This window comes from Solanum dulcamara, chromosome 7 (genome assembly GCF_947179165.1).
Source record: "Solanum dulcamara chromosome 7, daSolDulc1.2, whole genome shotgun sequence".
NCBI lineage: Eukaryota > Viridiplantae > Streptophyta > Magnoliopsida > Solanales > Solanaceae > Solanum > Solanum dulcamara.
The window spans coordinates 12,098,084-12,122,711 of NC_077243.1; the positions used below are offsets into that span (position 1 = coordinate 12,098,084).

At 32.3% G+C, this 24,628-nt stretch overlaps 4 protein-coding genes across 4 annotated transcripts; all 4 read left to right on the forward strand.

Moving 5' to 3' along the window:
• Positions 1-933: 933 nt before the first annotated feature.
• Positions 934-1,647, forward strand: LOC129895762 (cysteine protease inhibitor 8-like). The gene has a single exon (XM_055971523.1). It carries the CDS (start codon positions 957-959, stop codon positions 1,605-1,607), a length of 651 nt encoding a protein of 216 aa, XP_055827498.1. The 5' UTR covers positions 934-956; the 3' UTR covers positions 1,608-1,647.
• An 11,134-nt stretch (positions 1,648-12,781) lies between these two features.
• Positions 12,782-13,578, forward strand: LOC129895177 (cysteine protease inhibitor 1-like). The gene has a single exon (XM_055970855.1). It carries the CDS (start codon positions 12,821-12,823, stop codon positions 13,472-13,474), a length of 654 nt encoding a protein of 217 aa, XP_055826830.1. The 5' UTR covers positions 12,782-12,820; the 3' UTR covers positions 13,475-13,578.
• Positions 13,579-15,278: 1,700 nt separating this feature from the next.
• LOC129894515 (cysteine protease inhibitor 7-like) lies at positions 15,279-15,914 on the forward strand. Its single transcript, XM_055970226.1, has one exon. The coding sequence runs from the start codon at positions 15,279-15,281 to the stop codon at positions 15,912-15,914; it is 636 nt and encodes a 211-aa protein (XP_055826201.1).
• Positions 15,915-22,455: 6,541 nt separating this feature from the next.
• Positions 22,456-24,091, forward strand: LOC129895896 (miraculin-like). The gene is made up of 2 exons (XM_055971679.1): positions 22,456-22,728; positions 23,500-24,091. The coding sequence occupies exons 1-2, from the start codon at positions 22,486-22,488 to the stop codon at positions 23,953-23,955; spliced, it is 699 nt and encodes a 232-aa protein (XP_055827654.1). The 5' UTR covers positions 22,456-22,485; the 3' UTR covers positions 23,956-24,091.
• The last annotated feature ends 537 nt before the right edge of the window (positions 24,092-24,628 follow it).

Sequence of the window (24,628 nt, forward strand, 5' to 3'; positions counted from 1 at the left end):
CACTAATAGTTTGGGTATGGGTTCCATGAGAGAACCATTGAGTGACTATCGTCTGTAAATTGATCTTGACTATATGTGTGATGATAGAGAAACTTACTTGATGATAATTGAGAATGCTCATTCTGTGTTATAATTGATATGAAAGGACCGAAGGTCCAAGTGTTACCATGTTAACAGTTGTAATTGAGATTTACACGACGAAACTGTATGTTGCTCTTAAAATGGTAAATTGGTAATGTGTTTCTCTATATATGCATGTTCAGATTATGTTATGGTTGCTAGATGCATCCATATCGTAGGTGTGAGGCCGTGGTAAACAAGCGGAGAGCAGTTGATGTGTGGTTTTAATAAGATTAGTGATATAGAGTTAGATATTGATGGTGTCCTATTGGTATATGTGAAAAAAAGGACATTGGGGGAGAAGTCAAAGTTACTGTCTACGGCCAGGCCACTCTGGCGGGAGGAATTCCATTGTGGCGAGGCCGCCAGAGAAGGATAGATCCCACAATAATAGGCTAGTACGGTTATGAGGTAAGTCTTAGTTCACTTAAATGTTTACAAGTTAGATGTTAATAATTTTAGGGTCAGGTATTGGTGTGAAAGCTAAAGGTAATAGACTTGTTAGATAGAGTTAGTAGTGACCCGTAGTATTGGAACTCCTTTATGTGATAGAAGGGTTAGCCTTGATTTGTATTAGAGTTGGCAGCGGACCAACTAGAAGGGATGAGAGTTAGGATTGAACGAATTAAATGAAGTTATCAAGAATAGTAAGAGGTACGCATAAAGGTTTGGTGGTGTATTTCTTAAGAACATGTTGTCTTCTCGTTGATTTCTTTATATTATGCGGTAGGTATCGGGTTGATCGATGATGCCTACCAGTACATGTTGTTTGTACTGATAAATTGGAGATAGACTTAATTATAGCAAGCAAACTATACAATACTCTCAAATTAAATATGAAGTCCATTAATATTTTGTGCTTCCTCTTGCTTTCAACTACCCTCTCTTTGGTTCCCTTTGTTGCCTTTTCTCGATCTTTCACTTCTGACAATCCCATTGTCCTCCCCACATCTACTCATAATCCTATAGACCCTGCAGTGCTCGACGTGAAAGGCGTACCACTCAAGATTGGCGAGAAGTACACTATTCGGAATGCTCACTTAGGAGTCGGACCCGTATTCTGGGCCAATATTGGAGGCCATAAATGCCCAAACGTTGTGTCGCAGCGCATTTCGATTCCCCCTTTTCTCGGAAAAGGGACATCCGTGAAATTCGTTCATAAGGCATATGGTGATGTGATTCGTGAAATGGTTTCCATTAATATCATGTTCTCACCTGATACATCAGATCCATGTGCTAACGAAACTGTTTGGAAAGTTGATGATAAAGAGTTCCTGGTAACTGGTGGTACCCTAGGAAATGAAAACAGCTTCTTCAAGATTATGAAATATGATAAGAAGTCGATAGGATCGGAAAATGTATACAAGTTATTGTATTGTCCCCCTCAACTTATGTGTAAAGATGTGGACCTGATCTTTCATGAAAATTATACTCGTCTGGTGGCTGTCGATAACGGCTCTCTTCCGTTTGTCTTCATGAAGGCATAGTTGATTTCCTCTAAACTTGCTACCTAAATAAAGTGGATCGATATATATCTGAGCTTCGCCTTCTTTTTCTTTAAAAAAAATAAAAAATAAAAAATAAATAAAGTGGATCGTTCTATCGCTCCATGTAATATTACTCATGAATAAAGAAGCTAGCTACGTTGCGTTCTTCATTTATTAATTATCCCCGCTTACAAACAATATTCAAATACCTACTTTTTTATTATTATTATTATTATTATATCCCATAGATTTAATTAATTTGCAAACAAAAAGGAAAGGATTACGTACGTACAACATTTTTACACACCCCCATTGTGTTTGTATGAGTGATCCATGCATTGATTAAGTTAGGAAAGGAAATTCTTGACAATAGATTATTTCAAGCTTAAGCATATAACTAAGGGTGTCAAATATGGGCAAGCTGCTTAATTGAATTAAGACTGGGTCGAATTCTAATGAGATGATAAATGAATAGATCAATGATCCGCCCAAATATTTCTTGGCCTAAAACAACCTAGGTTCAGATAGCTAAACATTGAGTCATGAATCATCTGCCCATCCAACTCTTATCAAATTTTGTATTTTTTATTTATTTCTTATAATGAATTGAAATACCAAGTAAAACTAACAAAATTTTATTTTTCTTTGTTATGACTATATATATCATATTTCAAAGGGAAAAGAAATATCTTCACAAACTTTATTGTGAGTAAATCTAGATTACATATTTAGCTCAAATTAGTCCAACTTTTAGATAGACTAAATTAAGTGAATTAACTAGACAGACTTAATAAATAAATAAAACATTAACCCACCCAAACTTCATGAATTTGTGTTGAGTTTCCTTCGGAAGGACACCTGCCATTTTTGGACAGGAAACTCCTCTTTCATCTTCTTCTCCTCCTTCTCGTTGCTTATTAATTTGTGATAATTGGAATTATATATGTAATGTTCCATAGAATTTATATTGTTATCCTTAATGATTTGGTTTCATTTGGTTCAAAAATTGACGAGCGACATTGTTGGATTTTATTGAGCTATAAAAACATTACTGAAGATCAAAGAGATCTATTTATTTTTGAAGGTTTACGCTGAATCTAATAATTGAAAAATTATTGTGATTTATATGAAAAGATTGTTTATCAATTTGGAGTAATTTGAACTTGATTTGGACCAATTTTGAAACAAAAACGTATTGGTTAAATGTTTTAGATCACAAGATTCAAAAAAATATTATTTTTTAAATTTCATGTCAAGTCAAAAGAAGCCAGACAAATTAAACGAAGGAAGTAACAAATTCCAATAACTTCTCAAGGTTATGATCAAACTTCTAGCGATTTGTATCATAGTATTAATACATCCACAAATAATCTGCACTATATTTTGATGATCCACTTCAATATCCAAAATTCTCCCTGGTTGAAAAACGACTTTTCTCTTTTTGTACATGGATTGAATTGATTAATTGTTAATTTAGAATAAATAGAACTAAAAATTAAATGAAAATAATTTGATTTTTGCAAGAATCAAATTACATGAGGGAGTCCGTAATATATGAATTGTTAACATAATTCTAAAAGTAATAAGTTGGCAAACTTTAAATAAAAATAAGAGTAAGAACCATAGAATCTGACTCAAGAACTGAAGTTGATAACTGTATAATTCTCAACAAAAGAATGAGAGAAATCAAGGTTATATTGATACTTAAAACTATATAGTACATGCTCCTTATATAAAAATTGAATTGTAGAGTCCTAAGCTAGCTATAATTAGAGTCCCACTAAAATAACTATTAGTACTATGATAATACTGCAATTTATAAATAATCTAATCTTAGTCAACTTCAGTTAGTACAGAAAATAGTAGCCTAGTCGATATAGGAGTCTAGTCCTAGGGTGACTCGAACTCCAGTTTGTACGTTGATTGGACCAGGTTGTATAACATGTTTCATATATATCTTCAACTTCCCTTATCTTCAACACTTTCCCTCAAGCTAGAGAGTGGAGGAACGATTACTCCTAGTTTGCGTTGAAACCCAGCAAAAACTTGTTTTGTCAATGCTTTAGTATGAATAACTACCTAGCTGATCCATGGACCAAAACAAAACCCAGCAAAGACCGGTTTTTTCGATGCTTTAGTATGAATAGAAACTGAGTTATTGTTGAACTTGAGCAAGCACAAACCAACCCAATTCAGTGTTCACTCCAGAAGTTATATACCAACTATTGTTGTCTTCACCCGTGTAACACGTTTGTGATAGTTGTTCTTGTTGAGGAAGATAATCTTCAGAGGCATTCAATAATGCCATTGAATTTGCTTCTCTCCAGTTTTCTAGTAGTTTCTTCTTTGTGCTATTATCTCTTCCTCTGGAGTTGAAGTTGTTGTTTTTTCTTCCCCTGCCTCTTTGGGCAGAGAATGTCATGTTAGGATTCTGTTGTGACACCTCTTCTTCATCTTCCCTTGTATCAAAACCCATTAGATTATTAAAAAAATTATTAAGAGTGGGATATGATGCTTTACCTAGCATGACTATCATGAAGGTCTTGTATTTGAGACCTAAACCTCGAGTAAAATTGATTACTTTATTATCTTTATCTAATGGTTTGTGTATGGCTGCAAGGACATCACATATGCTTTTGAATTTCTTAATATATTCATCAATTTTTTTGGTTCGTTGCTTAACACTTTGATGATGGTGTTTGAACTAAAACTCTTTATCTTTTATTGCTTGAAGATAAATATCTTCCAACAATTTCCACATCTCCTTGGCAGTTAAGCTTCCCATAATCAGGTACATGCTTTCTTCTGTTAAGGTGCCTGAGATCCTACGGCTTAGCAAGACATTTTTCTCCTCCTAAGACAACTTTCTCAACAGCTTTTTCAGTGGAACAACTACTTTTAGTTAGTTCATTCTGTCACGCCCCGGGAGGGTACCCTAGACGTAACCGGCACTCAGAAACCATTTCTGGCTCCCAAGCGAACCACATAGCCTGATCACACATCCGTTCATGCATTCAATCAGCGGAAAACAAAAGAATAAAGAAAATATTCGGTGGGCAACTCAAACATCAGTCTAACTCAAAGAATAAAGGCCATGGGCCAACAAATCAACTCTAATATTTGTTATTATAAATAGTTTGATAAGAATAATTTAAGGAAAGAAATACCCAATCGACGCATCACTGTCTAGTCTATGAAGCCTCTATCACTACTATCTAATTGGTGCCAATGACATATTCATGGCTACCTCAAATAAAAATAAAAAGGGCTAACTCGATGTAAGAATACACAAACGGTGTCCTCCGAATGTAGGGGAGGACTCACCAATACGCTGAGTGCAAATAGATCCCCAATGATACTCCTATTGATGATCTCATAAACCTATCTCTGCATCATGAAATGATGCAGGCCAAATGGCGTCAGTATGTGGAATGTACTGGTATGTAAAATGGCAGAATGAAACATACCTCAAGGAAGAGTAATGCTGGTTCAAATATCTCAACTCAGTAAGATAAGAGGGACTCAAATAAAACGTCGTAAATCTAAAGTAAGGATACAGTTTAGACAGAGACCAATCATATACCATACAATCCAATCCAATAATGTATAATACAGTTCAACCAAATCATTTACAATTCGATCCCTTTCAATCATGTACAATCCGATCATATACACTCAACTCAATAATCAACTCAATAATCAAATCCAATCTAATCACATACCATTCTATTCAATGCAATCATAATTCATCTATTCTAATCCGACCATATACAATCTATTCAACATTCAACTCAACAATCAGCTCAAAGGACTCAACTGAGCAAATATACAAATTAAATTATGCAACGTTTTATAATTTAACTCAAAGGACTCAACTCAATAAATATGTAACAACTCACTCAAGTGTCCTAAGTCTAACAAGAAATAGTTTAGACAGGACTAACTCATAAGCATATAGCAACTCACTCAACTCAATTGACTCAGAGCACTATCAAGACCTAAATGGGGGTTTCTCTTATCCGACAACCATCACTTATAAGCCAGTGATAGTACAAAAAAACGACGTTGTTGCTGCGCCCATTCATACTTTGCCGGGGTATGAACGAATCAAACACTCATAGATCCAATCCAACCAATTCCTATAATGTCAGGACAAATCTCTCGGGGAAGCATCCTACTTAATGGTTCAATCCCCCCTACATTTGGAAACATAGGTATTGGGTTCGAGTATGGACTATACTCTTGCCCAATTCGGTGCTCGATACTCCTCTCATGACTCCATGCTCATAAAACTGCTCCAATCATCTCAAACAAGCCCTCACGGCTAGTTTCATGTGGAACATTGCCACTTCATCAACTCTGTTCTCATTTCAACTCAATTAACTCATAATGACAAGTCTCATTAGACCTTCTTTCAAATCGACTCATCTCAAATCATCAAACTCTTCTCTTTAAAAATTTATACAATCTCAACTCAATGAATGCAGAAAATATTTTGTACATTAAAATATAATTTCAACTCCTCAAATCAAACTCAAAATAGATACTTTAATGTAAAAATACTCAACTCATTTAAAGGCTCATCATACTCAATTCATACTTAAACTCCTTCCTAAATCAAAGATGAAACTAATAATTCTTTAGACTCAAAGTAGTGTATAAATAGTTTATGCAAAAAGGTTCATAAATAATTTATTTTCAAAATGCTCATAAGACTCCAACCACATCAAATTAGGTAGATCGCATATCACATAATCACATTAGACTCCAATCCACTTCATCACATAAGACCCTCATCAACAAGACCTCTTCATTTACATCATCGTCAAATATTATCATTCACATCGTCATCAAACATCATCATCATATATCATCATTCACATCATCATCAAACATTATCATCACATCATCATCAAATATCGTCATCACATCAATCATCAAACATACACTCCGAAATCCTTATTTTAGTCCTATGTTTATTTTATAGAAGACAAAGGGCATTCTTAACTATCCAATTCATTCTTTTAATTCCAATCAATACATACATACACATAACTATCCATCTCAACCTCAAGACATTTATGACAAGAAATCTCATCTTGGTTTCATGTGAATGAAACATGAACCCATACTCTCAACAAAACTCAACTCAAGAATATCGTCAATACCTATAAATCTATATACAAAGATACATTAGTAGTTAATAATATGAAAAATAACTATTTAGTAACTCAAGTCATTAAAAACATCAATCAACTAATAGTACTTAAAAACATTCTATAGTTTAGGAAAACTTTCAAGAAAACCTTTTTAGAAGGTGCAACTCTTTCACAACTCCTAACCAACACATCTATGGACATATGGAAGAACCCAATCCATATTTTAGGTTAGCCTTACATACCTTGTTTGAAGACTTTGAAGAAAGCCTTGTGTTGGGTCTTCAATGGAGAACTCAAATCTTGAAGCTCTTGGACCCTTCTTGTTGGAAATGGAGAAGAAGAAGAAGAGAGAGAGAGAGAAGCTCCTAGGGCTTTTAGAGAGAGAGTGGGGGCTGAAAACTTATCCCAAAACATTCAAGGATAGAGTATATATAATTAGAAAAAAGTCCAAATTGCCCCTTTTCAAAAATCTGAAAAATTGGGCAAAAACCTTGCTGGCGCTATAGTGGTGTGTCGCTCCACTGCAGTGCCAAGCCAAAATAGGCTTAAAACCCTGCACAACTTTTAGTGGCGCATCGCGCCAAGCCCCAAACTAGTGAGGCTATTTTCTGGCGCTATAGTGGCGTGGGGCGCCACTAGAGCGCCAAGCCTAAATTTCACCCAGGCTTGAAATTCCTGCAGTATAGTCTGTAGTAACATGGTCATAACTTTTGACTCCGAACTCCAAAAATTGCAATCTTGGTGGCGTTGGAAAGAAGACTCAAATACCATTAATTTGGTAGGTCGTGGTCCACCCAGTTCTTTATATCCTATGATATATAGTTGTTTGAAGTTTACCCTTAAACTAACTCGTCCGAAAACTTAATCGATTGGAGTTCTTTGGACTCGACTTTGTGTTAGAGATCCCTCATGACCCCTAAACACATCTCGCACACTTCAAATACTTAGGAATTAATCCTCAGTCATGTGTAGAATTACAATTCCTCCGGTCCGAGTCTACCCACACATGAAGAAATGTTCGAGTCTTTGTGGAAAAAACAATTCCGGGGTGTCACACATTCTCTGTAATGAGACAAGTTATAAGTCTCATCACATGAATCAACTGCATCATCCATATGAGATAGTTTGATGATTTATGTTTAATGGAGCAAGAGGCAATGAGTTGGTGAAGTGAGGAGATGGATAGAGTGTTAGTGGAGGAGATTGATAGAGTGTTAGTGGAGGTGGTCATTGCAGTTTGAACGTCTGGTTCCTTCTTCTTCATTTTTTTAATCAATACTCAAAGATAGGGGGAGAACTTTAATGATCTGATGCCATGTAGAATTCTCGACAAAAGAATGAGAGAAATTAAGATTGTATTGATAATTAAAACTATAGAGTACATGCTCCTTATATAGGAGTGAATTGTAGAGTCCTAAGCTAGCTATAAATAGAGTCCGACTACAATAACTATTACTAATATGATAATACTGCAATTTATAAATAATCTAATCATAGTCGACTTTAGCTAGTACAGAAAGTAGTAGCCTAGTTGATATAGCAGTCTAGTCCTATTGTGACTCAAACTTCAGTTGTATGTTGATTGGACCAGGTTGTATAACCTATTCCATATATATATCTTCAGCTGATCCCTTATTTTTAACAATAACACGTTATAACCTACTTTAATATTGGTGTTGTAATGCTTGAAAATTTAAGAAGAAAATAAAAAAAATACAGTATAATTTATTCAACACTTGTCAACTATCAGTTCATATATTTTTAGAATATTACTCTATTATTTTTTATAAAAAGAAATGTACTTTTATCATGAATAATTAATGTTTTTCTACCATGAAAAAATTTACATATAATTTGTTCTTGATTAAAATATGAGGTCCCTCAAAATTGAGGGCGTAACACATATGCCTTAATTGTTTTAAGCAAGAGTCAGCCATGTCGTGAGTCAATCTTGATCGATTACCTATTTATCTGGAATCAATCCAACTTATAGATGGACTAAATTATACGATAGACTGACTTAATAAATAAATGGAACAACATTAACCCGCCCAAACTTCACGAAGTTGCGTTGGGTTTCCTACAGAAGGACATCTTCCATTTTTGACCTTATTAAAACAACCTTAACAATTTTAGATTCCAGCCAGTAAATTCCTTCTCCATCTTCTTCTTCTCCACCTTCTTGTTGCTTATTAATTTGTGATTGGAATTATATATATAAAATGTTCCATTGAACTTTTATTGTTATACTTTGGTTTCATTTGGTTGAAAAAATTGAAGAGCAACGTTGATTAATTTTATTGAGGTTGAAAATGTTTAAGGATCGAAGATAAAGTGAATGTATTTATTTTTAAAGGTTTATGTTGAATCTAATAACTGGATCAATTTTAAAATAAAATTGAATCGATGAAATTTTTACATAATAAATTATAACAATTCATCAAAATTATATAACAAATTCTTATGAATTATCGGGATTATGATCAAATTTTGACGATTTGTATCATAGTTTTAGTACATATATCCACAAAAATAATTTGCACTGTATTTTGATGTTCCAGTACTACAGTATCCAAACATCTCCCTTTGATCTTTTTGCAGGTAGATTGAATTGATTAGCCTTTTTTTATTAGTAGAATAAATATAACCATAAATTACATGAAAATAATTGTTTTTTTGCAAGAATCATTTTACACGAGGGGGTCCCTACGCTCTCCATTTCTCACCATAAACACATGGAAGCAAAATAAGACAAAATGTTTATATATATATTAAAATAAAAAAAATAAAAAAGAACCTGGTTGATTGATGACATGATAAAGACTTTTCTTAGCATTATTGCCTTCTATAATCAATATCATTAGCATAAGTCACGGGAAATAAGAAAAATCTAAAATTTTAATTTCTTTTATTTGAAAATTGATGTTATATTTGAGATAGCATTGTTTGGATTTTTCAAAAATCACTTCAAACAATTTCTATTTAAGGTTTGGGATCACTTGAAGGTGATTTAATTTGAATTATTTTCAGATCAAAATTCAATTTTCATCATTTCCCCCTTAAAATAAAACAAAAATTATACATAATTATTGCAACGTGGAGTTAATTAATCAATGATAAGAAAGGGACTTGCCTTTTCCGTTTAATCACTTATTCCTTCGTTCATTTTTATTTATTATTTACTATTCTTAAAATAATTTTTATTTTTATTTATCTTTTTTAATACACTGAGAAAAGACTATTGATTTTTTCATGTTTTATTCTTAAAATTAATTATTTATTCACTAAATCATTTTTCAAGACATAATTCTAAACACAATCAATAAGGCCAGGTAGTGTGGTAAAATAGTCATGTTGATAATTATTTTCTTAATGGGTGTCCCAAATTCAAATATGACAAATAAAAATAAATAAAAAAAGTATTTACTATTTAGCTAGAGTTTGGTCGTAAATTTTGACAATCTATCTTCACAAAATTTTCAAGTTCTAAAAATTAATCCAGATCGGTTTTGGGTTCTTAGAACTTACTCACTAAACTTTATAAATGCATGTTCCAATATAATTTTAAATTTCAAAAATTACAACTTTAAAATTTCAAAATTTTAAATTTCAAGTTCTAAATCGGGAGTTTAGGTTATCTCTTTTGAATCCACCTACTCTCTATTTCATATTCATAAAGTTTTCACTTTTCTAGAATGTGTAACTTAGATTTAATTAATTAAAAACAGTCTTCAGAGTGTTTAAATTAATAGTAACATTTTTATGTATTTTGGAAACTTTGCGTACGGCATGCAAATTAAATTGAAAAATTTGCTTATTAGAGTTCTTGATTTCATCCTTCCTTTCCATTAGTTTCCAGTGCCACATTAATATAGCACTTTCCGTCCACTTATTTTAAATTAACCACATAAAATATGTTATTTTTTTTAGTTTTAATTGGATCAAATTTGAGGTTTTACAGCTTATTAAAGTTAATGCATATAATTAAAAAAAAATGATATACGTTTAGTTATTAACTTATCTACTTAATGAGCACTAATTGAAAACACGCATAAAATTAGAGTTTCTCTAAGTTTAGATTGAAAATATCTAATAATTTTTTTTTTATCATGTGTTAACCCTACTGCTATATCCCCCTCGAATATATTCATTACTTATTAATATACAAGTAAGGGTCTATGCCAAACCCCCTACGACTTCGAAAGCTCGTATCTTGGGTGGTTGGAGTTAAAAAAAGAAGAAGAAAAAACTACTGCTATATATTATATGCTCAACTACCATCGTATTTCATTGACACGTTTTAGTTATGGATAATCTATAAACGGTCCCCTAGAGTTGATGATAAGAATGCAGAATTCAGCTACTCCATTCTTCGTTAATTCTTTGATGACTAATGATAAACTATATATAATTATATACGGACGTATGATAAGTAAAATTAATTAGGTGTTACAACTAAATTTTACTCCTTCAGTTTAATATTAGTTATTCATATATTCTCCTAAATTATGTGTCAATTTATAATTTAAGAAAGAATTAATTAGTTTTTTTATTTAATCTTACAATTAATTCTTTTTTGAGAGCATGAACAAATTTGTAAAATTTTAAAAAAAATTGTTAAAGATAAATTAGTAATACTATTCTTCTTATTTGATTAAATAAATATTTTTGTCAGAACCGTGGCTTTGTAAAGGCTAAAATCATACATTTTTATTGAAGTTTGGGATGGCTTACCAAGACCAACTTCAGACATTTTTGAGATAATATCTCATATTGTCACTTAATTATGGACTATTTTATTAGAAAGTCACTCAACTTTGATTTCTAATTCAAAAGTCACTTAATTATAAAAAAAATTTCTCAAAAAGTCACTTAACTTTGATTTTTAACTTAAAATTCATTCAACTGTGTAATGTTTTCTCATAAAGGTACTCAACTATGGAATATGCATGCTTACTTACAAAGTCTCTCGACCTGTTTTGGAATATGCATGCTTACTTAAGTGCACCGGGCTGCCCTTTTTTTTAATTAAATATCCATTATAAATCATTTAACGACCAACCACTTGATCCGACCCCCTAAAAGTATAATAATACCCCTTTTATTTTTTCACTTTAGTCATTTCGTTTTGGTTTTAATAACCTTAGTCAAAAATGTTTGAAATTTTTCTTGGCAAGTAAGGTAGTAAAAATAATGTTCGAAGTCTGATTTTATTAAATTCACAACTTTGGTAAAAATTGTATGAAGTTAGTCTTCACATAAAAGTTTAGTAAACATATTCGAAGTTTGGTCTTATCAAATTCACAACTTCGATAAAATTATCTGAAATTAGGCTTGATAAACCATATCTTACTTTTTCTTTTCTTTTTTTAATTCCAAACTTCCTGACTTTTTTGAGGCAGGACTTCGACCCGTATCTGGCCAACTCCTCGAACTGTTTTTGGTTTTGGAACAGACGACAGTGTTTTGCTGACGTCTCGAATGCAAAATATCTAAATAGGAAATCAATATTGGTCAAATGTCCCCTAAAATCTAAATATATTGGCCTAACTCCAACAACAACAACAAACCCAGTGTAATCCCACCATGTGGGGTATATTGGCCTAACTCCAACTTCAAAAATTTTAATAAATATGAAAAGTATTTAATTTTCACATTTGGCCATGAAAATTAATTATTTTTTATTTTATTTAAAAATTTTAAAGTATAATTAGAGTTGTGTTTGATGGAGAAGGAATATGCTTATTTTTTGACAAACTTAAAAAACTAAAACTACTCAAAAACACATTTAAGAGATCATTTTGGTTAATGAATTAACATAAAATTTGATGACCGCGCGTGAAATTAACTCTGCGAACGTTGCCTTTTATTTGTTAAGAAAAATAGAGAGTTTATATCCATCACATATTCAAGGACAAAATAGATATTATTCACATCTAAAACGTGCAAACATGAAGCCATGCAACTAGGGTCTAGGGTAGCAATGTGATGGTCTATAAATTGGAGATAGACTTAATTATAGCAAGCAAACTATACAATACTCTCAAATTAAATATGAAGTCCATTAATATTTTGTGCTTCCTCTTGCTTTCAACTACCCTCTCTTTGGTTCCCTTTGTTGCCTTTTCTCGATCTTTCACTTCCGACAATCCCATTGTCCTCCCCACAACTACTCATAATCTTATAGACCCTGCAGTGCTCGATGTGGACGGCGTACCACTCAAGATTGGCGAGGACTACATTATTAACAATCCTCTCATTGGAGGCGGAGCCGTATACTGGAAAAATATTGGAAACCATAAATGCCCAAACGTCGTGTCGCAGCACACTTCGAGCATCGATAACATTGGAGATGGGATGCCCGTGAAATTCGTTCTTAAGGCAAATGATGATGTGATTCGTGAAATGGTTGCCATTAATATCAAGTTCTCAAATGATACATCAAAACCATGTGGTAACGAAACTGTTTGGAAAGTTGATGATAAAGAGTTCGTGGTAACTGGTGGTACCCTAGGAAATGAAAACACCTTCTTCAAGATTATGAAATATGAAACGGAGGGGACAGTAAGATCGAAATATGAATACAAGTTATTGTATTGTCCCCCTCAACTTATGTGTAAAGATGTGACCGTGGCCTCTCATGAAAATTATCCTCGTCTGGTGGCTGGCAATAACGGCTTTCAGCAGTTTGTCTTCATGAAGACATAGTTGATTTCCTCTAAACTTGCTAGCTAAATAAAGTGGATCGTTCTATCGCTCCATGTAATATTACTCATGAATAAAGAAGCTAGCTACGTTGCGTTCTTCATTTATTAATTATCCCCGCTTACAAACAATATTCAAATACCTACTTTGTTATTATTATTATTATTATTATTATTATTATTATTATTATTATTATTATTATTATTATTATTATTATTATTATTATTATTATTATTATTATTATTATATCCCATAGATTTAATTAATTTGCAAACAAAAAGGAAAGGATTACGTACGTACAACATTTTTACACACCCCCATTGTGTTTGTATGAGTGATCCATGCATTGATTAAGTTAGGAAAGGAAATTCTTGACAATAGATTATTTCAAGCTTAAGCATATAACTAAGGGTGTCAAATATGGGCAAGCTGCTTAATTGAATTAAGACTGGGTCGAATTCTAATGAGATGATAAATGAATAGATCAATGATCCGCCCAAATATTTCTTGGCCTAAAACAACCTAGGTTCAGATAGCTAAACATTGAGTCATGAATCATCTGCCCATCCAACTCTTATCAAATTTTGTATTTTTTATTTATTTCTTATAATGAATTGAAATACCAAGTAAAACTAACAAAATTTTATTTTTCTTTGTTATGACTATATATATCATATTTTAAAGGGAAAAGAAATATCTTCACAAACTTTATTGTGAGTAAATCTAGATTACATATTTAGCTCAAATTAGTCCAACTTTTAGATAGACTAAATTAAGTGAATTAACTAGACAGACTTAATAAATAAATAAAACATTAACCCACCCAAACTTCATGAATTTGTGTTGAGTTTCCTTCGGAAGGACACCTGCCATTTTTGGACAGGAAACTCCTCTTTCATCTTCTTCTCCTCCTTCTCGTTGCTTATTAATTTGTGATAATTGGAATTATATATGTAATGTTCCATAGAATTTATATTGTTATCCTTAATGATTTGGTTTCATTTGGTTCAAAAATTGACGAGCGACATTGTTGGATTTTATTGAGCTATAAAAACATTACTGAAGATCAAAGAGATCTATTTATTTTTGAAGGTTTACGCTGAATCTAATAATTGAAAAATTATTGTGATTTATATGAAAAGATTGTTTATCAATTTGGAGTAATATGAACTTGATTTGGACCAATTTTGAAACAAAAACGTATTGGTTAATTTTTTTAGATCACAAGATTCAAAAAAATATTATTTTTTAAATTTCATGTCAAGTCAAAAGAAATCAGACAAATTAAACGAAGGAAGTAACAAATTCCAATAACTTCTCAAGGTTACGATCAAACTTCTGGCGATCTGTATCATAGTATTAATACATCCACAAACAATCTGCACTATATTTTGATGATCCACTTCAATATCCAAAATTCTCCCTGGTTGAAAAACGACTTTTATCTTTTTGCACGTGGATTGAATTGATTAATTGTTAATTTAGAATAAATAGAACTAAAAATTAAATGAAAATAAATTGATTTTTGCAAGAATCAAATTACATGAGGGAGTCCGTAATATATGAATTGTTAACATAATTCTATAAGTAATAAGTTGGCAAACTTTAAATAAAAATAAGAGTAAGAACCATAGAATCTTACTCAAGAACTGAAGTTGATAACTGTAGAATTCTCAACAAAAGAATGAGAGAAATCAAGTCTATATTGATACTTAAAACTATAGAGTACATGCTCCTTATATAGAAATGAATTGTAGAGTCCTAAGCTAACTATAATTAGAGTCCCACTACAGTAACTATTACTACTATGATAATACTGCAATTTATAAATAATGATGAATCCACTCCAGTGCTTGACCTAGACGGCGAACCACTCAAGATTGGCGAGGAGTACAAGATTCTCAGTAGTCCCCTCGGTGGGGGAAGAGTATACTTAGCTGATCTTGGAAACTCCAAATGCCCAAATGGTGTCGTGCAGGACAGTTCGCGTATCCCTTTACCAGGCACGCCCGTGAAATTCTTTACTATGAAAATTGGAGGTGATCATTTGGTGCATGAAAACCTGGACGTTGGTATAATATTCTTAACTAAAACTTCAAAGCTGTGTGTTAACGAAAATATTTGGAAAGTTGGTGATTACGTCATAGCGCCAAATCAACCACCTAGATTCGTGGTAACTGGTGGTACCTTAGGATTTCCAGGACCTAATAACTTAAAGAATTGGTTCAAGATTGAGAAATATGAGATGGGGAGACCTAATTCTTACAAGTTAAGGTATTGTCTTAGTAAATATATATGTCCAGACTACAACTTTAATTGTGCAGATATCGGCTTGACCACTAATAGTGGATACAACTGTTTGTCTCTCAATAACAGTCCTTATCCGTTTGGATTCTACAAACTAAAGAAGAATGATGCATTGTTAATAATTCCCTATGTTTAACCTAGCCGGCTTTCTAAATAATGTGGATCAGCATTCTATCGCTGGTATTTCACTCTATGTAATATTAATGCTTATGAATAGAAAAGCTAGGTTCAGAATTTATTAACCTCTATTTCCAAACACACGATTCAATACATAAATATGATTCAAATAAGCTTAAATTTAAAATATAAGATTTATATATCATAGAGAAACGATTCAGTAGTATTGGTCTGTTAGTAAAGTTGATGATAAGAGTGGAAAACTTGGCTGCAATAACTCTTCTATTGGCTCTATGCAGAAAGCTTAAGAGAAGATTAAAAAAAAAAGTATATTAGGGTAAATGAAGTACTATTTACATAGACAAATATGTAAACGTCCAAATTTCAATAAGTGGTGTTGTTAGACACCAATGCATAAGGTCCATTGATGGTTGATTTAAAAAACCTACTCTCAATTTATGTAACATTATCTAACTGTGTATAAAAATTTAATAAAATAAATACTATAAAAATTTATCGTCCAAAATTCATTCAGATATTTATGTGACTATAGTCTATAAATCATCTTATTAAGAATAAATAAAAATTATTAAGTGAAATTATATTTAAATATAAAGATAATTTTTTTAGATAAATTTTAAAAAAGAAAATAAGCCATATAAAAGACAAAGTAATTAATGAGCTTGCATGACAGCTAATTTGTCATCGACATATTTTACTTGGGGGATAATCCCATGCAGTGCCGGGACATTAATATTCATTTCTAACCTATACTACATGAAAATAGAAACCTTTTTTTCTCTCTCAACGAAAGAAGCAAAATATATATTGTTGATGATAAGAAAAAAATAATTGATGCTTAATATTTTTTCAAGTTCTTCGATGATTAATGATGAACAATAAATATGTGCAAGCTTATGGTAAGTAAAATTAGGTTTTGCAACTTAATTTTATTAGTGCACTAATCTCTTGACTGGTTGGTCCACCTGATGTCAAGTTTTAAGAGTTCTTTAAGCACTAAAAATATTCTCGATTGGTACCAAAAGTATTGTAGTAGTATTTTTATTTTTATTTTTATTTTTTTACCTCTTCTTCGTAGGAGTTTTTACCTTTTTTTCTTTCTTGGTGATTCAAATTTAGAATCTTTGAATTGAAAGTGATGGATGCTTACCATTCAAGCAACTCCCTCTTGTCAAATAATAATAGTAATAGAACATGGTTAGATTTATTAATTTTGCTCATCCAAGATTTTAATTTCCTGGTTCGAATATTTGTTAGGCAACATCCACACACTTACGTGAGAGCTGTTAGGTAACATCGTCAAGGTGGAAGTTTTTGTCCATATAGAATGTCATGTGGCAAGAAAAATTTTAAAAAATAAAAGAGAGTGTATTACACATCATCACATATTAGTTGAGGTATATGTCTCAAACTAATGAATGATAATTTAGGTATTAAAATCATACTTCCAATAGTTTAAATATGAAACTTTAAAAAAAAAAATAATTAATTAGGTGTGTTTTTGACAATTCATCACTCAAAAACTTATTCACATACTTTCATTATGATTAGCTAAGTTTGTCACTTGTTATACAATTTGGCTGATAATACTCCTATTATTATGAAACTTAACGAAATTACCTTTTAATTGGACAGAATCTATCAAATCCACCAAAAATAACCGATTTCAATTAAATTACCCCCTTTCCTCATTTAATCCGACCCAAACCCCATCAAAATAAAATGAAGTGCTTGTTTGGCTTAACATATTTTAAGTAGTTTATAAGTTGTTTTCAGCTTATAAACCAAAAAAATAAATTAAATCAAATATAAATAATTTATAAGCCAATCCAAACGGACTATAACACTTTTATCAAAAGTTTGAATCTCCTCTCCCTTGTTCCTTTATTGAAGAGTGATGGAGATATTTTTGGCCCTTTCTTTTCCGTTTAAAAATTAAGAAATTTTATTAGTCGAGCATTAAAGGGAATATGGATTGACATAAAATAGTGATATTAAAGAAGAAAGAAACGAAAGCAGCAGCAGACAAGTTTTCCATTCTTATCAACTACTCTAGTTGAAGTCAAATAATGTTATAATAAAACGTGACAATGTTAGTGGAGCATATGATATTGCAATATATTCTACTTTTAGATAACCATGGTGTTGTTTATAATTGTCACGATGTAATTTATTGGTAGAGCGAGCACCTTAAGGTCGAGTAGTAGACGGGTGAGGCCCACAGTTCTAATAGGTTGACTTTAAAACTTAAGTAGAAGAATTTTTAACTTTTTATATGAAATAAATATTGCAGAAATTATGTCATTTTTAAAACGGCAACGATGCCCGAAGAATGGAGATCGAGCGTAATGATCTCTTCATACAAAAACAAAGGGGATATCCAAAGTTGCAACAACTATAGAGGTATCAAACTACTAAGCCATACTATGAAAGTGTGGGAAAGAGTGGTGGAGATGAGGGTGAGGAGAGACGTGTCTATTTCAAAGAACCAGTTTGGATTTATGCCGGGATGCTCAACTACAGAAGCCATCCATCTTATGAGGAGACTGGTGGAGAAGCATACGGAGAGGAAGAGGGACTTGCATATGGTATTCATCGACCTAGAAAAGGCTTACGATAAAGTTCCAAGAGAAATGCTATGGACATGTTTGGAGGCTAAAGGTGTACCTGTGGCATACATTAGGGTGATCAAGGACATGTACGAGGGAGCCAAAACCAGGATAAGGACAGTAAGAGAGGACTCAGAGCACTTTCCAGTGGTGATGGGGTTGCATCAAGGATCAGCTCTTAGTCCATTTTTATTTGCCTTGGTGATGGATGGATTGACGCGATAAATTCAAGGTGAGGTGCCATGGTGTATGCTTTTCGCGGATGACATAGTCCTGATTAGTGAGACTCATAGCGGAGTTAAAGCTAAGCTGGAGGATTGGAGACATACCTTGGAGTCTAAAGGGTTTAAGCTGAGTAGGACCAAGACAGAGTACTTAGAGTGCAAGTTCAGTAACATACCTCAGGAGGTTGGCGTGGAAGGTAGGCTTGGTGCCCAGTCCATCCAAAAGAGAAATAGTTGCAAGTATCTTGGGTCTATCATGCAAGGCAGCGGAGAGATTGACGATGATGTCACACATCATATTGGGGTAGGGTGGATGAAATGGAGGCTCGCTTACGGAGTGCTATGTGACAAGAAGGTGCCACCAAAACTTAAGGGCAAGTTCTACAAAGTGGTGGTTAGACCGGTTATGTTGTATGGGGCGGAGTGTTGGCCAGTTAAGACTTCCCACGTTCAAAAGATGAAAGTTGCCGAGATGAGAATGTTGAGATGGATGTATGGGCTCACCAAGAATGAAAGGATTAGAAATGAGGCTATTAGGGACAAGGTGGGAGTGGCCTCGGTGGAAGACAAGATGCAGAAAATGCGACTGAGATGGTTTGGGCATGTAAAGAGGAAAGAAATAGATGCTCCAGTGCGGAGGTGTGAGAGGCTGGCCATGGATGGTTACAGAAGAGGTAGGGGTAGGTCGAAGAAGTATTGGGGAGAGGTCATTAGACAGGACATGGCACAGTTACAGCTTACCGAGGACATGACCTTAGATAGGAGGGTGTGAAGGACCTACATTAGGGTAGAAGGCTAGTACATAGTCTCGTATTCTTCCCTATTCATAGGCGCATTAGCGAGTTACAACTTTGTGTGCTCCGATTTCTGTATTTCTGTTATTTTTGTTATTTCTGTTATTATTTATTATTTTCTATACTTTGAATACTTTATTTTATCTGTGATGCTTTCGTTATTTGTTTTTTATTTTTCCCATAACGCTTTTAATTTCTTCACCTTATCTGACATCTTTTTATAATTTTATTGAGCCGAAGGTCTCTAGAAAATAGTCGTCCTACCTTGGTAGAAGTAAGGTCTGCGTACACTCTACTCTCTCCAGACCCCATGTTGTGGAATTTCACTGAGTTGTTGTTGTTGTTGTAAATATTGCAAAAATTACGGAAAAATTTAAATAGTAAGTCAAGAAGTTTCATTAAGCCTGTAATAATTCAAGAACTCAAGTTTTATACAAGATAATGTCTAAACCCACCCTCAAAGATACTAGTCTAAAACAGGTACAAGAGCTCTAAAGAAACAGGGTATAAGATAAAATGAAAAGACACAACTCCAACCACAATGGGGGAAAAAGTAAAAGCTGACAGAGGATCGTCTTCACCTTCACTTAAGAAAATTCACTGACCCTGCAATCAGACTATGCCAAGTGGTATTGCAAGAATAGTATCAATACAAACAACACAAACTGATAGACATTATTGGTCAATTTAATACCCACCGCATAATATAAAGGAAAATAAAAGAAGATCATAAGCAATAAGAGTTTATGTCCCTGCCCACAATAACATACAAGTAACCCCTTACTCTCACCTTTATAGTGCTTCATCCACCTATTAACCAGGGTTCACTACCAAATATGTATATCTCGCTCAAGACCTAAAATTTTGCTTATGTTTTGCGTGTGTAATTTTTTATAAAATTGGTATAAAATATGTATGTCTCGCTCAAGGATTAGAATTTCATTCACAATTTCGTGTATAATAACTATATAACTTCTATACAATATTCATACAACTATGTTAACATACATGCTTACTTAAATTTTAAAAACAATTTTCTTAAAATCTCAACATACAATTATAAAACAACTTTAATACATTTATTCAAATTCTGTAGTAACTTTAAACTTCAATGAACTAGGATTGAATTTCAGTCCAAAACTAGCTCAAGTTTTATCTAAATAACTACAAATTTTAGATTAAAAATTCATTAGACGTAGCATTTAAATTCTTATTTGATGTGTACGTAGTTGGAGGATGATGGACAATGTGGGAGGACGGGGGAAGAACGACATAAAGGAGACGTTGTGAAATACTGAAATTGGTAAAACTGAACAATTCATGCATTAAGCGTCCCCTAATTTTAAGCCACAAAAATGGAAATAAAAATTGAATTGGAGAATGGAAAAATCTACTTTAGTTTATAAAATTGGTGATGTTTGGTAAATAAAAATAAAATATTTCTATATTTAATAATATATGATCTTATTTAGATATAAGGTGCTTATTTTTTTCAGATTTTATTTTAATATCGCCTCTAAAAGATGAACATCTAATTAACTAAAACAAACCCCTTAAAAAATATTATGGTTAAAAGCAATACCCGATTTTTGAATTCAAACAAACTTTACTATCTCTAATATTTAGAGGAGGTCCTCCAAACTTAAAATATAAAAATAAGAAATGCAATTAAGAAAGAATAATTTGTTTCATATTATTTCTTCTACTCCATAATTAATTTAGTATAATGACATGTTAATTATACTTTATTAATAAGTATTCATATCGGAAAAGACCACACTAGAAGATTGCTTTTCCTATTTAAAGAAAGAAGTTATTTATGAAGAAAGTTTTGCAGAAAATTTGCAAATATAAAAAATACACAAGTGACTTAATATTATAATAAACTACTAAATCTTTTAAAGCAAACATATTCCAGAAAATTTCATTTGTGTCCCTTCTACATTTTATATATATATATATATATATATATATATATGGACTCCATCCTTTTCAAATTATGTTTCAATTTACACGCTCTTTTGAAAAGGTTATTAATTAGATTGATTTTTTATTATTTTATCATTATTTATGTCTTAAGATATCATTTTTCTTCACTAAATATTTACTTTATTAATGTGTTTGTAGTTTTGATAACAATCACTACTAAGGAAAAAATGAGGGAAAATTAATTGTTTTGAAGTTTCAAAGTGACAAATAATTGAGATAATTATATTTAGAAATCTCAGAAAATTTGAGACAGATGAAGTATAAATGAAGACATGGCAATTTCTTTTTAAATAATTTAATTTAAGTTGATTTTATTGAAGAATTTATAGACACGCAAACAACCTTATCTAGATTAATAAGTTGGATAAAGGAACTTTGAAGTCATTAATATTTAAATCAAGTTGGGCTATTTGGAAATCTTTGAAGGTATGGTGAGATCTAATAAAAGCTCCAATTTGGGGGAAAAAATTGACTCTAAAGTTGCTTAGATTTTTCATAATGCATAAGGATAAATAATCTATAATATAATCAGATAAGGTATAAAAGTGATCCAAAAAAATCATACTCTCATAGATCAACTAGACCCAAAATGACAAAAAAAAAACTAAAATTCTTTAAAATATTATATTATCCTTGTGAAAACTACAAAAATTTTCTATTCTCCCTTATATAGAGTAGTAAAATATAACAAATACCGATAAAAATGAAAAGCATTGTCCTTGTTTTGGTGTCTGTTCTAAACAAATATTTTATATATGTTAGCTGTAAAGAATTTTTTTCTTCAATAAACTTTTAACAGTAAGCTTTTATATAATATCTTTTGTAGATTTTCATAATAAACATGTTTTTTTTTTCAATTATAAGCGTGAACGTATCATTTTGGGTTCTTGTTATCTATAAATTAGAGCTACATTTAGAGCTCCTCTATCAATTAATTAATTAATTTTAACAAAATGAAGAGAGTTGTTTTGCTTATTTCACTTGTTCTTGCATTTTCCTCTTCATGTGCTACAACAACTCCTAATCAAGTGTTGCAGGTGGTACGTGACACTAATGGTGAAATTCTCAGATCAGACTCCAGGTACTTTGTGGTCATGCCACCAATATTAGTCGGAGGAGGAGGCGGAGTTACGAGAGGACCGATATTCGAAGCTAAAGATGGAGCTGCTGATGCTAACTTCGTCTGTCCATTTCAGGTTTGTTAAAATCATCTAATTTAACAGATTAAACTGTCAAAGAAAATATGTATATTTTTATTTTATATGACGTATATACGTTCCTTTTTTATATATATAGTTGGTACCAAAGATTGGTATTGTACATGTCTTTCTCTAGTTATATGTAAGTCGAAATCTGGTTTTCAATTTACTTTTAATGACATGATTTGTATGGATCATCTTGATAAGAAAGGATCTCGAATTTAAGTAACTCAACTCCAAAAGCTAGCTCCAAAAACTTATAAGAAGATTCGATTTTAAATTAATTGCCAACATATATGGCCTCTAGCAGAGATGCAAGGTAAGGCTGCGTACAATAGACCATTATAGTCAGGATCTTCTCCGGACCCCGCACATAGCGTGAGCTTTAGTGCACCAGACTGTCATTTATATATGGGATCTAACACCTTTGTACGTTCTGAATTGAACGTATAAAATGTGAATAATATAACATGAGTCCAAACATCAAGTGAACCAATAAATTGAAATGAACCTAGACTCTGAATCTCCGATATCATAATAAGAAATTAATCCTAGTCCAATAAAAAACCAATTCATAAAGTAAAAATTGTCAATCCATTTTTATAGTGAATATCTAAACTGATAGTACAAATATATTTGGACATAAGACGTCATTTATTGTATATGCTTAGCTTGTACAGTTATGTATTCAATCAAATACCTACGCATAAAAATAAGATACTTGATTATATAATATTTCAACACGTTGATCATTTTGGTTAATTACAGGTGGTGCAGACCCCGGTAAATTTGGACCAAGGAATGGCAGTGTTTTTCACACCTAAGGCACGAAAGCAAATAGAAATCACTGAATCCACTGATCTTAACATTAAGTTCTATCTTGACAATCCAACTGGGATTTGTAACAACACAGTGTGGGAAGTGGAAGGTAATTTCCCAGGAACTGCATTGAGCCCAGCTTTCTTGTCAACTAATGGTGGAGAGACAGGAAATCCTTCGAAAGTAACCACTTGGTTTCAGATTAAGAAATTAAATGTCGATGATGATCATATTATTAATTCTATGTACATGTTGATGTTTTGTCCTAATAATTATGAAGAGAACTGCAGTGAAATCACCATCGATTATGTCGATGGACAAAGGCGTTTGGCTCTAAATATTGGCTATAGGTTCCCAGTTGTGTTCGTTAAGGATAATCGTTACGGAATAAAATCGATTGTGTGATAGATTTGTTTGGACGAAAATATATGAATAACGTAATGTACCTGTTTGTGTTGTCTAAATAATGGATGTATAAGACTATTTATTTCCTCTGTAATATATTGGTACATTTATGGATATGTGTATATTCCCTCTCTCATTTTTTTTATTTGTTTCTTCGATCTCTTCATTTCATTTTATATGGCAAAGTTCGTATTAGAGTACTTCCGTTAAAAGGTCTCGTTCCAATTCTTTTCCATATCTAAATAGCCTGATTTAGTCCTAATGGACTAACAATAATAGGATTATTAAGAAGTAGCTAAGTATGAGTATAAGGAAGGAAGTTGTAGTGCAGTTAATAGTACAGCCAGCAGGATCACATGGTTAGCTATCGTTAGTTAGGAATTTGTTATATAACTAAATATTTACAGGTGTCATTCAGTTAGTGAGAAATGATCATATGGTTCACACCACATAGTCTATAAAAGGAGATGAATCTCCTCAATTGTATTCAAGTTTTTAATGAAATAATATCTTCTCCCTCTCTTCTCTTTATGGAGTTCGTCACATACTCTTCCATGGAGGTGTAACTTCCATGGATTCAGTTCTTAATATGTAAGTTTACATGGTATCAAAGCGGTGAGACTGGAATCACTAGTTGCGTACAAAGTTTTTAGTTCATTTCACTGATTGAAAT

Coding starts and splice junctions, on each gene's coding strand:
- LOC129894515 (XM_055970226.1), top strand. CDS start 15,279: ATGATAATACTGCAATTTATAAATAATGATGAATCCACTCCAGTGCTT.
- LOC129895762 (XM_055971523.1), top strand. CDS start 957: ATGAAGTCCATTAATATTTTGTGCTTCCTCTTGCTTTCAACTACCCTC.
- LOC129895896 (XM_055971679.1), top strand. CDS start 22,486: ATGAAGAGAGTTGTTTTGCTTATTTCACTTGTTCTTGCATTTTCCTCT. Junction 22,729..23,499: donor ACTTCGTCTGTCCATTTCAG/GTTTGTTAAAAT, acceptor GGTTAATTACAG/GTGGTGCAGACCCCGGTAAA.
- LOC129895177 (XM_055970855.1), top strand. CDS start 12,821: ATGAAGTCCATTAATATTTTGTGCTTCCTCTTGCTTTCAACTACCCTC.